At 32.0% G+C, this 15,647-nt stretch overlaps 1 protein-coding gene across 4 annotated transcripts in view; it reads right to left on the reverse strand.

The window, feature by feature from the left end:
* Positions 1-3,838: 3,838 nt before the first annotated feature.
* Positions 3,839-15,647, reverse strand: part of Pgant9 (polypeptide N-acetylgalactosaminyltransferase 9) — a 704,637-nt gene continuing 692,828 nt past the window's right edge. For 3 of the 4 annotated variants that reach the window (XM_089636833.1, XM_089636830.1, XM_089636831.1), the window contains 4 exons: positions 15,183-15,365; positions 14,530-14,640; positions 7,903-8,031; positions 3,839-5,202 (listed from right to left, as the gene is read on the reverse strand). In XM_089636833.1, coding sequence (XP_089492959.1) covers positions 5,062-5,202; positions 7,903-8,031; positions 14,530-14,640; positions 15,183-15,365 — 564 coding nt within the window. In that variant the 3' untranslated portion in view covers positions 3,839-5,061. Of the gene's footprint in view, positions 5,203-7,902; positions 8,032-11,306; positions 11,412-14,529; positions 14,641-15,182; positions 15,366-15,647 lie in introns of all 4 variants that reach the window. The other variant, XM_089636834.1, reaches the window with a different exon arrangement.

The following is a 15,647-nucleotide window of genomic DNA, read 5'->3' on the forward strand; positions in this document are numbered from 1 at the left end:
AATCATAATTACATACACACACATAATTAGTTAATTTAATATAAGCCCTGTAGAGTTAAATAATCTCTGTCTATCTTTGTGTGTATCTTTCTTATGTGTGTGTCTGTATGTAATTATGATTAGTTAATATATAAGCCCTGGTGAAGCTTGAGATAAGCAAGACCTGGTTGGCTATTATTTATTAATAGAAGTGTAGTATTACAAGGCGTGTTTTTTCATTTAATATACGCACTCCGCAAAGAATTTTCTTCCTTCGAATATATATTTATTTATGATACTTAATGATTTATTATAAGTCATCATACAAGTTTTACTTGTCTTTTATAACCTCCATAATTTTATTAAGGGTAAATGCAACGTATATTATAATCTATGAGTTCATAGATGGCGTGTATCAAATTAATTCATTAAAATACACTGTTTGCAAGTTATGCTTTAAAATGTCAAGACTAATTATTTGCTTGCGCCCTTACATACGCAATATGAATAAGAATAAATAGTTTTGTCCGTGGAAAAACTCAAATTTTTCAAGAAAAGGATACAAACACCATAATGTATTGGTGATTCAATCCAATAAAATAATTTAATTAAAGCCACACATGAACGCATAGATTATACCGTATGCCACTTTTACCCAAGTCTGCACGATAAAGAGACGTTTTTCATGAATTTCTGTGTTTTGTACCCGAGAGGTGGGTGCAGATTCAACATTGGGGAGCACTTGCGCTTTATTTATTGTATTATATACATATACAATACGAAGAGTCGTTAAGGTTAAGTGCGACGCTCGTTATATTCTACGTGTTCATAGATAGCGATAATTAATTTGTTTTATCAAATTACGCTTTTTGCGAGGTATTGCATTACAATATTAAGACAAATTATTTGTTTGCGACCGTACATACGCACGATGAATATGAATAAACAGTTTTATCCATAAATAAACTCAATTCTTTCAAGAAAGGCATACACATACAATATTGGATTGAATCATCAGTACAATATTGTATTTGTATGCCTCTCTCGAAAGAATTGAGTTTTTAAATGATCAAAACTATTTATTCATATTCATATTGCGTATGTACAGGCGCAAACAAATAATTTGTCTTAATATTGTAAAGCGATACCTTGCAAAAGCGTATTTCAAAAAAAATTATTAATTAATGCCATATATGGACATGTAGAATATAAAAAGCGTCGTGTGTAACCAAATGAGATGGAGAGATATTGAGGAATTAAGAAAATAAGGGTTTAAAGATGTCAACATAATAATTTTTATTTCCGTAATAGGTCACATTAATCATGTAGAGCAGTTTATGATACATCTTACTCATTACATATATATTTATATATACACAATAATTTGAAACTACATTTTGTAATAAGGCACGTATTTATATCTTACACAAGGAAATATTTCAATTTTATTATTTAACCTTTTTTTACTTTTACACGGTTTCAATGGGACATAGAAAATTGATTAAATCACCACAAATGATGGGTTAATATGATAGTTGAAAAATAAAAAAAAAGGTATTTCAGATACTGTTTTGAAGATATGAGCAGATTTTGAAAATACAGCTTGAAAAACTGCGAAAGATGAATTCATATTATATGGGTCAATAAAGGAGGTATTAATTACATTTAATTTTTTACATACTAAGTCTATAAATGACTTCGAAATTAAAATAATGTTTATGTATATGGCAGTATTTAAAAACAAACCCAATGAAATCTTCTATCGCAGTTTTACAACCTGAATGGAAATGTTTATACATTATTACACATTTTATATTGACTGGCCTCATAGAATAAAGCATAACTAAAGAAGTGCCTTGTGGTTGTTTCGTGATTCAAAAATATAAGCCCAATTTGGGCACATTTTTCCATACAAAACTGTGTTTCTCCACGATTACGAATTTCAAATGGAATGGCGACATACTATTTCAGGCAAGCCTAAGAGAGCAGACCGCATGCTAAATTATATAGAACCAAAAGTTGTTAAGTCGGTGGCACTTTTGTTTCCATTCAAATTTGTATTGAAGGCACTTCTAGTTTTCTTTTTCATTCTATGACTGGTCTCATTTGGTAAATATGGCCATGATCGAAAATAGGAGAACGTATTTATTAATGAATTTATTCCAATAAACGTTCGTCAAACGATATTTAAAAAACAAAAACATAAAAAAATACATATTAAGTAATTCGAAAAAAAACAAACTTTTATTGTATTGAACATAAAGACATTTTTTAATAATCATAAATAGGTATTTATTTCTCCTTTGACTTTTAAATAAGTAACTGGCCGAGAGTACAGTAAAGTAAATATATGAATTAAGTCTAATAAATAAAGACATAAGAATTGTTTACAAACTAATTCGAAATGCTGACTAATAAAACATAAAGGAAATAAACATAGGAAAGTATAATAAAATTATTTAATTAAATCATTATTTTCCCATGGAAATTGGCCTGAATACACAATGTACTGCAGAATATTTGTTTCAATAAAAATAGTCATATGATTAAAATAAAATCTAAATAATTAGGAATGTATTCATTGAGCATTTGCATTACGACACATTTGAAAATAAGGAAAAAAACAAGTTAAAATTCATTATACAATATCTAGGTATTTACAACAGGTTACATATTTTATTTTAATTTAAAAATCAACAGATTTTTTTTCTAGTGAGACTAGATTACATGGAAATAATAAAATAATTAAGGAGAAAAAAACATAAAAATAGAAATGGCAAAATTAAAATAGTGTTTTCTTTACATGTAACAACGTTACACGGAAAACCATGGCTTCTGTTTGGTGATCAAATATTTACAAACTATTTCTTGCAATCAGAGAACAATTGAATAATTCTGAATAAATTATAAGAAATACATTGAGGTTCACATTCATACCGTGAAACTTCAAGGAGTAGTTAAACATTACGAAGTGAAAAGAAAGCTGATTATTTTTAATATGTTGAAAAATGAATGAGAAAACTTTGCTTCAATTTTAACTTACGTTATGCACGTCAATCCGATCAATTGAATATTGAATATGAAGGGAGGTCTGAGTATTCAAGCACTTTGTCAAGCGAATGTAAATAAATAAAATAAAATTATATTTATACATTCATGAAATTTTTATAATTAATTTTTCATGAAGAGATAATCAATATTATCTCTTGAAGTTTCGTTGGATAAGCATGAAACACTTTGCATAATTAAACCACGAAAGTAAAATATTTAATTAAAATAATTATTTAAAAAATACTGGAATTGTAAGTATTGAGTTATATATGCATCAAGTTTCGGTAAAAAAAAACACACTCTTAATAATTTGGCAACGATTTTTTCGGAATGATACACAAATCTTTTGAATACTGTTTAAGGAATTGCACTATTTCGTTTGGTTGCATAAAAAGTAAAATAAGAATAATAATTAAATAATATATTATCACGAATAAAAGCAAATTTGAAAAAAAATCTATATATTATTGTCAATTTTTCATATATCTACACATTTAATAACCAGACAATTTTTTTATCAACATTGAGAAATGGATTTAAACGCATCGCAAAAAGTGTTAAATTTCATAATATATTTATTTACAATATTTGATGCTACACACTACTCATAGTCGCTATGGTGTATCAAAATAATCACATTTTAGAAAAAAAATTATAATTCATAAAAAAATGTGAATAGAAATAAACACAAAGAGTTATTAGATATTATGATTATGTATGACTCCAGCAATTTTGTAGAATTTAAAGATATTTGTTATAAATGGATTACTTACCAATTTTATAAATATGAAAAACATTTGATATATTTGATTTTGTCGTTATTACAAAAAGAGGTTTTGACTTTCTTTTTGATATCATAAATGTTAAAAAACATGTTTCAATTTCTTTTTTGATATGTCAGTTTAGAAATGGATTTTAATAGGTAGGTAAAAAGAAAAAAAAAACTTGGATAAAAATTAATAGCTAAAATGTCTCCTTTCATCATTATTTAATATGACAGGATGCATTTAAACGTATTATATTTATAAATATATATTTTTTGAACCTGCCTACATTAACTATTCACAATAATGAATTAAAATTTCTAAAACATTTAACTACATTATTTATTTGTTTAAATCACAAAATGCAACCACAAATTTTAATATTAAAACTCAGTCGAAGAGAACAACGCCATCGTTACCTAAGTTAAGTTGCAGTTTAAATGATTACAAGTAATACAGTGGATATTTCATCAAGCTGCTGGCAAGATCTCGTTGGTAAAATTTATGATATAATTTTTAAAACACTCTCCTCATTAAAGTCCAACACGATATCTTCAAGGAATAACCTCATTTAAAAGGATATGTAAGAAAAATGATGCCAGGCTCAAGGAATGATATTTTTTAGAATTTTAAATGTCTACACAACAAAGAACAGTTTATATTCGCCTTTGCATTAATATTTTGATAAAATTTTAACCAAATTTTCGAATCACTAAGTATCCAACACTTTTTAAGTAAAGTTTTTATCAAAGCACTGTTTTACGTTTCCATTGGAAAAAATATTCCATGTTATCATCACACAAAACGCTCTAAATGCTCTAAACGCCACTTATTTACCTACACGAGGAATCCCTGACGAAGTTTTCAATCATAAAAACCAGACTCAGCTTTCCAAGGTTAAAGGATCACACGAACTGTTCCAGTTTTCGGTCAGATAAAACGTTCCAAGATCGACGGAACCACACGAACTGTTCCAGGTTTCTATCAGAAAAACAAGGTTAACCTAACCACACATCAAGATTTGGGCAGATAAATCAACGGAACCACGATCGAACGACCAGTTCCAGGTTAAGATAAGATACAAGGTTCCAAAGTCAACTGAACTAAACGAACTCTTCCAGTTTTCTATCAAATAAAACGTTCCAAGCTCAACCGAACCGCACGTTATATTCCAGGTTTCCACCAGACAAGGCACTCGGGTATTTTTTCACCATACGAAGTACTCCAGGTTCTCTCTAGCCTGGGTGTCTGGCTGGTCGAGTGACCACTACATCTTGGAGGCGTCGAAGTTCTCCAGCTGCCACTGTTGACGTTTCTCATTGGCGTTGCAGTCCTCCATCACCAGCTTGTCCTTGAACGTGTTGATGGCCATGCACTTCTCGCTGCTGCCGTGTTTCATCAGCTTCGTCTGGAATGTAGAAATTACATGATCAATCAATCGGACGATTTGAAGTGAATTGCCGTCTTAGGCGAGAGCCGTTAATAATAAACCTGACAAAAGACGGTAGCCTGAACTACATATCACAGTTACTGGCGCCTGGGTCTGGATAACCGGCCTTGCAAGGAAAACATAAGCCAAAAATGAGTATATCTTAGTGTGCCTTGTAATAATAATAATAATAATGCTTTTTTATTTCAGCTGAACAGAGCGGTTCGGGCAATACTCAGTCTGCCATATAAAAGCATAAATGTAAATAAACTACAAGATATTAAGTTGAAAACAAAACAGACTAAAACATATTTAGTATTTGTACTATGGTGGTTTGAGGCTTGACTTTAACCGCAACGAATATAGGCATAAAATCGCTTAGCAAATGTAGTCTAGAAACGGTTGATTTTAGAGCAAACATTTTAGTTTGTGAATAATTTTTAAGATGGAAAAAAATTAATAAAGGGAAACTGTCATAGATAATCTGAGCCATAAAAATTTATATTTTTATAGTTGTTTCGCATTTCCAATGAAAAATTATTATTTTAGTAGTTTACGCTTATTTAAAAAAAAAAGTAATTAAGAATTTAACTTTAATTTTACTCAAGCGCAACGATAGGAAAAGCCTCAATTTATGTAAATCATTTTTTTGGTTTTCATAATGTAAACCGATTTGTAGTAAAGATTAATCAAAATAATTGATTTCAAATTAAGCTTCGCCTTATGCTATTTATAAACCGAAAGAAATTTCCGCGAGCCGAGCCGCGAATTATGTGAAATGGGGCGAAACGCCGCTGATTCCTTTGCCGAAATTCGTGGCTCGTCTGGCAGAAATTTTGTCCTGTTTATACGCACCTTTACATAACCAAATCTAGTGGTTGCATGTCGGAGTATTGCAACAAGCTGCTAGAATAAAAAAAGTGAGGATGGCTTATGTTTTTAGCTGGGCGGCATGAAATCAATGAAGACGAAGAATCAATCGGAAAATGCTCATAAGAATCGTTATAACGGTAAAGGAGGATTATTTTTTGAAGTTTCACTTTTTCAACTGTACGAATGTTGACCAGGTATAGTTGTTTAGCAAATTATTCCGGGCTGTAGCCTGCAAAATGAAGATGAACCTGATGTTAGCCAACCTCCGACAGAAGAAGTAACTGGACAGGCTCGCCCGAGATTAAATACTCTCCTCATCACAAACATTTAAATACCCTAAAAAACAATTAAAGTGTAAAAAAACTCTAAAGTCCATGATGGAAGTGAAAGTTAAAAATATTTCGGTTGACTTAGAAAACAGATAAAAAAAACTGTCTAAATTTCATGACGCCAGCGTTCACCGTTAGAAAGTTTTTGCGGTTTCAAATATTATGACCAAAACAGATTTTTGGCTTTAAAGAATAGATTTTCTGAATTAGTTTCTGAGCACAGGAACAGATTAACTCAACACAGTGTATATTCAACGCACCTTTAAAAAGTGATATAAAGTCATTAAAAACGACCTACTTAACTTAGTTACACTTTCCATGACTTTATATAACTTTTTAAAGATGTGATGAATTATCATTTTGATGATTTATCCGGGCACCGTTATGTTTATGTTAGGTTTATTTATGTTACGTGTATGTTGTATAATCATCTGTATGTCAAAAAAATGTCAAGAAAAAAATGTTAATTGTGTATGGCCAATATAACCACTAATGGGTGAAAGCCAACATAAATAATAATAATACATAAATTTAATAAAATTATATAATTATTTTCCCATTTGATCTCTGGTGAGTTGACGTGATGTTCTTGTATTGTTTTGTATTTATTTTGCTTATATAATGCACTTGCATAATGTTGATTGACTAGATGATCATTTGTGGAAAAGTGTGTGGAAGGGTTTAGTTTTTCCTATGGGTAAGATTTAACCCGGACATAAAATCGGAAGTTTTAAATTTTTTATAATATATAAATTTAAATAACATATAAATAATAATAATATATAAAAAAAGAAAATACACAGATCTAGGAAATGAGATAAAAGAATTTGGCATTCTCAAACTATAAAAATATTACCATTTGTTATTTCGGCTACTGGCATTGTACCTAGCTCTCTCATTCAAAATTTAGGCGTATTAGATCTATCAAAAAATTTATACATAAAGATGCAAAAGTCGGTCATTTTGAATACATGTAGGATAACGAAAGATTTTTTAAATATTTATGTTGAGGGATCAGTAGGATTTATAGGCCCTGTTAGGAGTTCTACCGAGCCGAACCCTCTGATATCTGGAGTCGGTGAATTATTTTCCCATTTGATCTCTGGTGAGTTGACGTGTTGTTCTTGTATTGTTTTGTATTTATTTTGCTTATATAATGCACTTTCATAATGTTGATTGACTAGATGATCATTTGTGGAAAAGTGAGTGGAAGGGTTTAGTTTTTCCTATGGGGAAGATTTAACCCGGACATAATATCGGAAGTTTAAAAAAAAAAATTGTGTATATACAACCCACTAATATATATTAGTGGGATACAATAAGCGTGTACAATAATTCCGATATATTTATTACAGTAAAACATTTGATGAAATTGTTAAACAATAATGTTCGTCTTTAGTTCGTCTTTAGTTCGTCGCTGGGTAGTTTAAAGGAATTATTGTCACATTACAATAGATATGGAAAAAAGGTAACTTACATCAGGGTCATACTCCCAGTATTGGTTCCCCTTGGACCCGTGGCAGGGGTACAGGATTACATCCTGGCCGGAGTAATCCACACAGGTTTCGTCTCTCCTGATTTCACCCACCTTCGAATACATCCAGTACTGAAATAATACAACATTGTATTAGCAAAGAAGAACGAAAAAGATTAATACAAGAATTTACTTAAATCAAAAATGTTCTCGCAAATAATTGAGAAAAAAAATATATTATTGTTAATTAATGAATTTATCAAAACAAAAAAGACAATTAGAAAACAGTTTTAATAATGAATAATGATGAAACTGAGAAAAAATATTGTTATTGTAATCTTGTATTTAAAAGTCCGCACTTCTGTTCTTATTCCTTACGTAGACGAAATATAATAATATCTTATAAAATGTTTGTTTTGGTATATTTTACCTTAATCATGACTATACGACAAATCTTCTACATCTTAATATATAAAAATCAATGTGTTCGTACACGTTAATCTCCGAAACCGCCCAGCCGATTTTGTGAATGTGTATGGTTGATTCCAGCTTGAAACATAGGATAGTTTTGGACCCCTCTGTGGTCGAGAATTTTGAGATGTATATAAATAAAAATGTTCGTTTGTTCAAAATCTTAAATCTCCGAAATTTCTTCACCGATTGCTTTGAAATTTTGACATAACGTTGCATTCGAATGCGCGTGAGTTTTTATACATATATATTCCGATATTATATAGATGTCATCTGTGATAAGTAATATCAAACTTTTTTTAAAACAGCGCCTTTGTTTCTCTATCAGCACAGATAGACTGAACAACTGCAACGCTTTGCCTTGTTCAGATAGATTAGAATAAATTGTTCAGTGATGTCAAATTTAAACAAAAAATATTTAGTTGTTTGTGATAGAAAACGTTAAGTAAATGGACACATCAATAGCGTACGCAGTATTAGAGTATAACATAGCAAACGAAAATGTGTATTTTTCTTGTGTCATGTCACAAAAGAAGATTCGAAAAATCATGACTTATTGAGATATTAACATGTTGCGTCCAATTTTGCGAACATTATTTGAAAAAACATTTGAAAATATTATTTTTATTATCAAAATAATTTAATATCAAAAAGAGCACACTTTTCTCTAACGCAATATGACAAAACAAAAAGATACAACACGATATTATTTAGTAGGTTTTCGTCTTTAGTAGGAAAATGAATAGAAATTACGGAAAAGTAGAAAGTGTAAAGATAATTCATGTTTCAAATAGTAATTAAACATTTTGTTTATAATTTATTAACCGTAAGTAAAACATTGAACCACTTACCTGTGGATGGACCAAACACACTTAACAATGTTAGTTATAAGCTTTGAAATACCTTTGTTAATTTAGTATTCAGCATTCAACTAGTGGATAATAATTTAATATACAAAGCTAATAAAAAGCTTAAAGTAACCAAAACCACAAAGCAATAGTTAATTTATAAATGATTTAATGGAATTAAAGTACTTACCCAAAGAAAACAGCTCCCATAAAAGTATTGGAGTATTAACAATTAATTTAGAAAGAAGAACTATACGACTAAGAACTATAGCTGAATCTATTCTCCGATATTTGCATAGCTACTAGCAACAAATTTGTTGAAGTTGTCGTCACCGTTATTATTAGATTAAAGGAATAAGGCTTTGATTAAAAGATCAAAAGATGATTTTAAGATATGATTGAATTTAACAAAGCCTTTTCATATCCAATTCAATTAATCTCGAGCGCTTTCGACGGAACTTCATCGAAGGAACAATTTGTGTAAACTCACATCTCGAAATTATTCAGATCTGAACAATTATCTTATTATTCCGTTTTATGCCATGCTTACCGAACTAGACCCTCCAGGGATAATTGGATTTCGGCAAACCCTTCATCGCTTCAAATGATTTGGAAACAGATGTACACAAACAGACCAACTTTAATCAAGTACGTATTTAATTTACTATGACGCCTCTTGAACCGAAGCCGTTTGTATCATTCTAGTAACACAACTACTAAATTACTGGCCCTCGGATCATTCATTAAAACGAGAAAACCCGCAACCTACATTCTGTTGTGCAGTTACTAAAATACATTTCAAAGCGAAAGGCTTAGCACTCGTAAACATTTAAAATTAAACACAGTCTACCATCAGCAGAGATCAATTATTTGTGATAATTTTATCTAATTTTAACCATAAAATGTCCTATTATAATATATTTAAGTTTTCTACTTTGAAGATAAACTCTTGAAAATTTATGTTGATTCGTAACTCGCGTGAAAAAATGATAATATCGACTTGAATTTTCGACCACCGCAGTCGTTCAATCAAAAAGTGATCTACATAATTGTGATCACGATTCAGTCGCCTATATATTTGCAGGAGAATTCCATAGAAGACTTTCAAAGGATCCTTTGAAAATCACGCTTGCCCTTTTTGCGAGAGGTCAGAGGGTACTTTTACTCTCATTTTGAGGGTTATACAAATCGAATTACCATTTACCTTGATCCGAGTTACCTTTTTTAGTTTACCCGGCAGAGAGAATAGTTGAGAGGAGTTTGGTATTGGGATTGCTTTTAAGATCAGGAGCACATATTTAAGTAGGAGGATCGGAAAGATCGAGCCGCTTCCCAAGGGACCAAATTGATCTACGGCAGCTCAAAGAAACCAACTACCGTTCGCTCTACGCTCCAACTACACTCTACACAGGCTACGAGGAACAGGGTAAGCATTTATTCTTCCAAGGTAAGCTTCTACTTGATACTTTAGTCGCAGACTCAACGGCGTATAAATAATTCTGAATCCGACCCTACAAAAAATATTCGATTTGTACAAAAGTGGCGAAATAATATTTTTTTATTAACTGTGGAAATAATACTAGACGAATTCAAAAAAATTACATGTAAATAAATATAATAAAACTTGCATAGTTCCTAGTTATAAATAAACAATTTCAACCATTGTTATCGGTAGAGGAAGATATTATTAGTAAGAAGAGTATGCAATATACAATTTTTATTAGAAAAGTATTAAACAAAGAGGATGCTAGTTTCATCACATATTTTCCACATGCCCGTTGAAACATTTACGTAGTTAGATAACTGCCATTGAAGTAGATATTAGGAGAGAGAAACATTCTACATTAGGTCAAGAAAGAAGTGGATTTTAGATTCTAGCTCAAGATCTCGAATATTTTAGTGTTGTTTAAAAAAAAACAGGGGACAAGCCCAAGATTTAAAAATGATTATGATTAATAATTTTGAGATACAATCATTGAATCTGGTTCTAGATTAAAAGTGTATTGACAATTATGGCCTTAGAAGGTTGGCCGGAAGAATCGCCCTCCCCTAAGTGTTGTGTTGAGGGTAGCTCCAGAAGTGCCTTACCTGGTTGCCCCCCTGTCCGTGGCAAGGCCAGAGCCCAGCGGGGCGGTGCATATCTTCAGGCTTGCAGGCAGAATCCAGGCATTGATTTGACCAATCGTTTCCGATCTGATTCGTAGGAGGAAAATTGCGAGTTAAAACAAGTGCTTCATCATTCATGCGTGCAAGCGGGTTAGAAAAAAATGCAAAAAATATATAAATCCAAGTAACAACGACAACTGATTTCACCCAAAATTCGGCATCTATATTTTAGCTTTGGAGAAAAATAATATTTTAGTTCAACAATATTAGTGCTTCAGTAAAAATGGGGTTAGTTACAAAAAATCAAACTATCTAGTCAGTATAAAAAAAACAATGTTTGAAGTGATACGAATCAATACTTTGTTTTGTCGTATTAAAAAAAAATCTAAAAGTACGCATGAAAAGAGCAAAATAGAAATATGTCGCCTTTGGGTAGGCAAGCAAATTGAATTTCAAAATATGACGTTTAATGAACCAAACTAATACCCAACGAAATAAAGTCACAATCGATTCAAATGAAAATATAACCTACGTAATATAGATAAACGGATATAGCCCAGCAAACCTGATTGAGTTGGTGATGGCACTTATAAATTATGACGGCATTGCCAATTGTAAGCCAGCTTACGTAAGCGTCTAAACACATATCGTCTCCGGAAAGATTACGAATCTAGAGAAAAACTCGTGATTTGGTACACCTATCTCTTATGCATCAAACAAAACGTATTTTTTTTCAAGAAATCGTTTCATTTTCACATGATTGTTCTTATATAACGTGTTAAAAACGATTAAAATCAATTACTTCACGCATTGCACTTCAGTAAGTTAAGTGAAATTCTTCAAAATAGAACACTGATTTCAACATGGAACAAACATACGAAAATCCCATTCCTTTATAGACCCAAAGTCCCAATGATAGGTTCAACGAAACATAGACCCAACGTAATATAGATAAACGAACAGAAGACGCATGGATTCAGCAAACCTGATTGAATTGGTGGTGGCACTTATAAATTATGACGGCATTGCCAATAGTGAACCAGGTTATGTAAGCGTCCAAACACATATCGTCTCCGGAAAGATTACGAATCTAGAGGAAACTCATGAGTTAGTACACCTATATCTTGTGCAACAAACAAATGTACATATGTTTAAGAAAACGTTCCATTTTCACATTATTGTTCTTTTGCGTTAAAAAGATTAAAAATAATTTCTTCACGCTTTGCACTTTATTTAGTACAAAAGAAAAAATGTATTTCGAACTAATAACGTTAAGTGAAATTCAACAAAAAGTACTCGGTTTTTAACATAAAACAAACTTACAAAAATCCCATTCCTACATAGACCCAACGCCCCAATTCTAGGTTCAACGAAACATAGACCCAACGTAATATAGACCAAACGAAAAAAATACTAATGAAAAGAGCAAAATAGAAATATGTCGCCTTTTGGGTAGGCAAGAAAATTGAATTTCAAAATATGACGTTTAATGAACCAAACAAATACCCAACGAAATAAAGTCACAATCGATTCAAATTGAACATATAACCAACGTAATATAGATAAATAGATAGAGCCCGGCAAACCTGATTGAGTTGGTGATGGCATTTATAAATTATGACGGCATTGCCAATTGTGAACCAGGTTATGTAAGCGTCCAAACACATATCGTCTCCGGAAAGATTACGAATCTAGAGGAAACTCATGAGTTAGTACACCTATATCTTGTGCAACAAACAAATGTACACGTGTTTAAGAAAACGTTCCATTTTCACATTATTATTCTTTTGCGTTAAAAAGATTATAAATAATTTATTCACGCTTTGCACTTTATTTAGTACAAAAGAAAAAATGTATTTCGAACTAATAACGTTGAGTGAAATTCAACAAAAAGTACTGGTTTTTGACATAAAACAAACATACAAAAATCCCATTCCTACATAGAGCCAAAGTCCCAATTGTAGGTTCAACGAAACATAGACCCAAAGTAATATAGGCCAAACGAAAAAAAATACGCATGAACCCAGCAAACCTGGTTTGATCCCTGATTGTGACACTGATAGACGATTACGGGATCACCCCAATTTTCAAATGATATGTGTGCATCCAGACACATTTCATCCCCGGAAAGATTACGAATCTAAAGGAAACTCATGGGTTAGTACACCTATCCCTTGTGCGACAAACAAAACGTGGGTATAGACAATGTCTAAAAAATAGTTTAGAACGTAAAATTTAAAAAAAACTTGTAGTTTTAGTTCAAAAGTACGTCAGTACAGCTTCGTTGGATCTCTTCGAAAGCGATAAATAACAATGAAAAGATGGATGAAATCACACAAAAATATCTACATTGACGGTTTCAACGATTTTCGGCCCAGCAAAACAAGGAGCGCATAGGTCGAGCAAACCTGGTTTTGTCCTTTTAAGTGGCACCTATGTATCCCCAACGGTTTTCTCTTTAAGTCTTTCTTTCGCAATGAGTCCAGACATCTGTTTTTATGCCCGGATAGATTTCGAATCTAAGGGAAACTTGAATGTTAGTTCAACGGTGCATAATCAAACAGGCACACAATGGTTCGTGGAGTGAAACCGACAAGTGAAAATTATTACGATGTGACCCAGGATCAGGGGATATCAAATGTGCACTGCCCTATCTATTGATTGTTTGAGGGTAAAAAAAGTGCAGCTAGTGATTTTACGGATACGAGAAAAATGGAAACACTTTGAAATTCTAATTGCTAACCCAGTTAGAATAATAAATAGTGGATAGGAAATAAATAATTGGTTATTGGGTCAGTTACACAGTCTACGACTTAATTGAATAAATAAAATCTGATGCAAGCGCATGCTGGAGGAAGTAATATAACGCAGTGCAGTATCGTGCTGGGACATTACAGATGATGCAACACAAAAAGCAGGGGCTGCAGCAGCAACCATCAGCAAACTGGACATTCAGCTGTGAAAGGGGTAAAAATGTTTCCTTTATGAACCATCAAAGACGTTGCTCTAAATCATTTTCTGGTCAGATGTAAGGTTATAAAATCTTTATTTATATAATTTTGAGAACTCTTCTGTTGAGTTCATAAAGGATCGACAGAAAATTGCGTGCCGAAAATGAATACGTTTTCTACAGCATGCTTGGCAGTTGGTACAGGTGCAACTGCATTTGCTTCATCCACAGGAAGTTTTCGGCTCCCGGTGGTACCTGATTTCCCCCTTGACGATGGCAAGGATAAAGTCCCGCCGGCTTATGAAGGTCAGTCTTCCTCAAAGGAGAATCCAGACAGATCTTTCCGCCCATACCTAAGTTTCGGAACTAAATTCGAAAGTCGCTGATTAGTTAAATAGGAACAAAACAGCAGGTAATTCTTCATAGAGAACAAAACAAATTTAAAAATCTGAAATATTAAGTGTTAGTTATAAGATTGATAAGGGTTACGAAATATTAATTTTTTTGGGCAGGGCAGTAGTACGTATCATTACTTTAATGCCTGGTTACAAAATAAATACTAGAAGGTTTAATATATCTACATCTGGATGACCAAAGAACTTAAAAGGTAAACGCTTAAGTAGATATGATAAAAAAAAAAACACACACAATGTAGATTGGAGAAACACAGGGGTTCTGAGAAAATTGAAATATTAGCTCAGTGGTGGGAGCAGACGCCAGGCAGCGAAAAATCTTGAATTCAAATCTAGGTCAACCCTTTTTCCAATAACATGTGATTTGATCAAAAATGTAATTTTTTTAAGAAATGCTATGAATTTTTAAATTTTATGTGGCTTCAAGAGCAAACATCATCTACATTTTTTTGCGATGTTGATAAAAATGACAAGTAAGATGAAGCAATCACGCACCTCTCCGTTGGCGACAGCATCTCCGGGGATGAACAATTCTGGATAGACGTTCTTCAGATACCAGTCAAAGGACTTGCACTTGAGGTTAGTCCTCAGCGCTCTTCTGTCGGAAACATCTCCAAAGTCACCTTTGTCGTTTCCGATCCTCTGGTAGTAGTACTTGGCATATTCATCTAGCCACACCTGTTGGGAGGATTTCATACCATAAACACAAAACTAAGGTGGTATGCATAACATTCGAGACTGCATATAATTAAACATAATCTAGAGTTGTCTAAAACTTAAAAATCTGTATTTTTGTCTGAATCAAAAATAAATATGGAAACTATTACAAGTAGAATGCAGAAATCGCTTTGATAATTCTACTGTAATGGGTAAAAATACGAAAAGCGCTAATTATTTATCAGAAGAACAGTTGAAAACTTCCAATAATATTTGTCCGTGTAAATAAAAAAAGAGGTTTAG

This window comes from Hesperophylax consimilis, chromosome 10, assembly GCF_061612785.1.
Source record: "Hesperophylax consimilis isolate HC1 chromosome 10, BYU_Hcon_1.0, whole genome shotgun sequence".
Taxonomy (NCBI): Eukaryota; Metazoa; Arthropoda; class Insecta; order Trichoptera; family Limnephilidae; genus Hesperophylax; species Hesperophylax consimilis.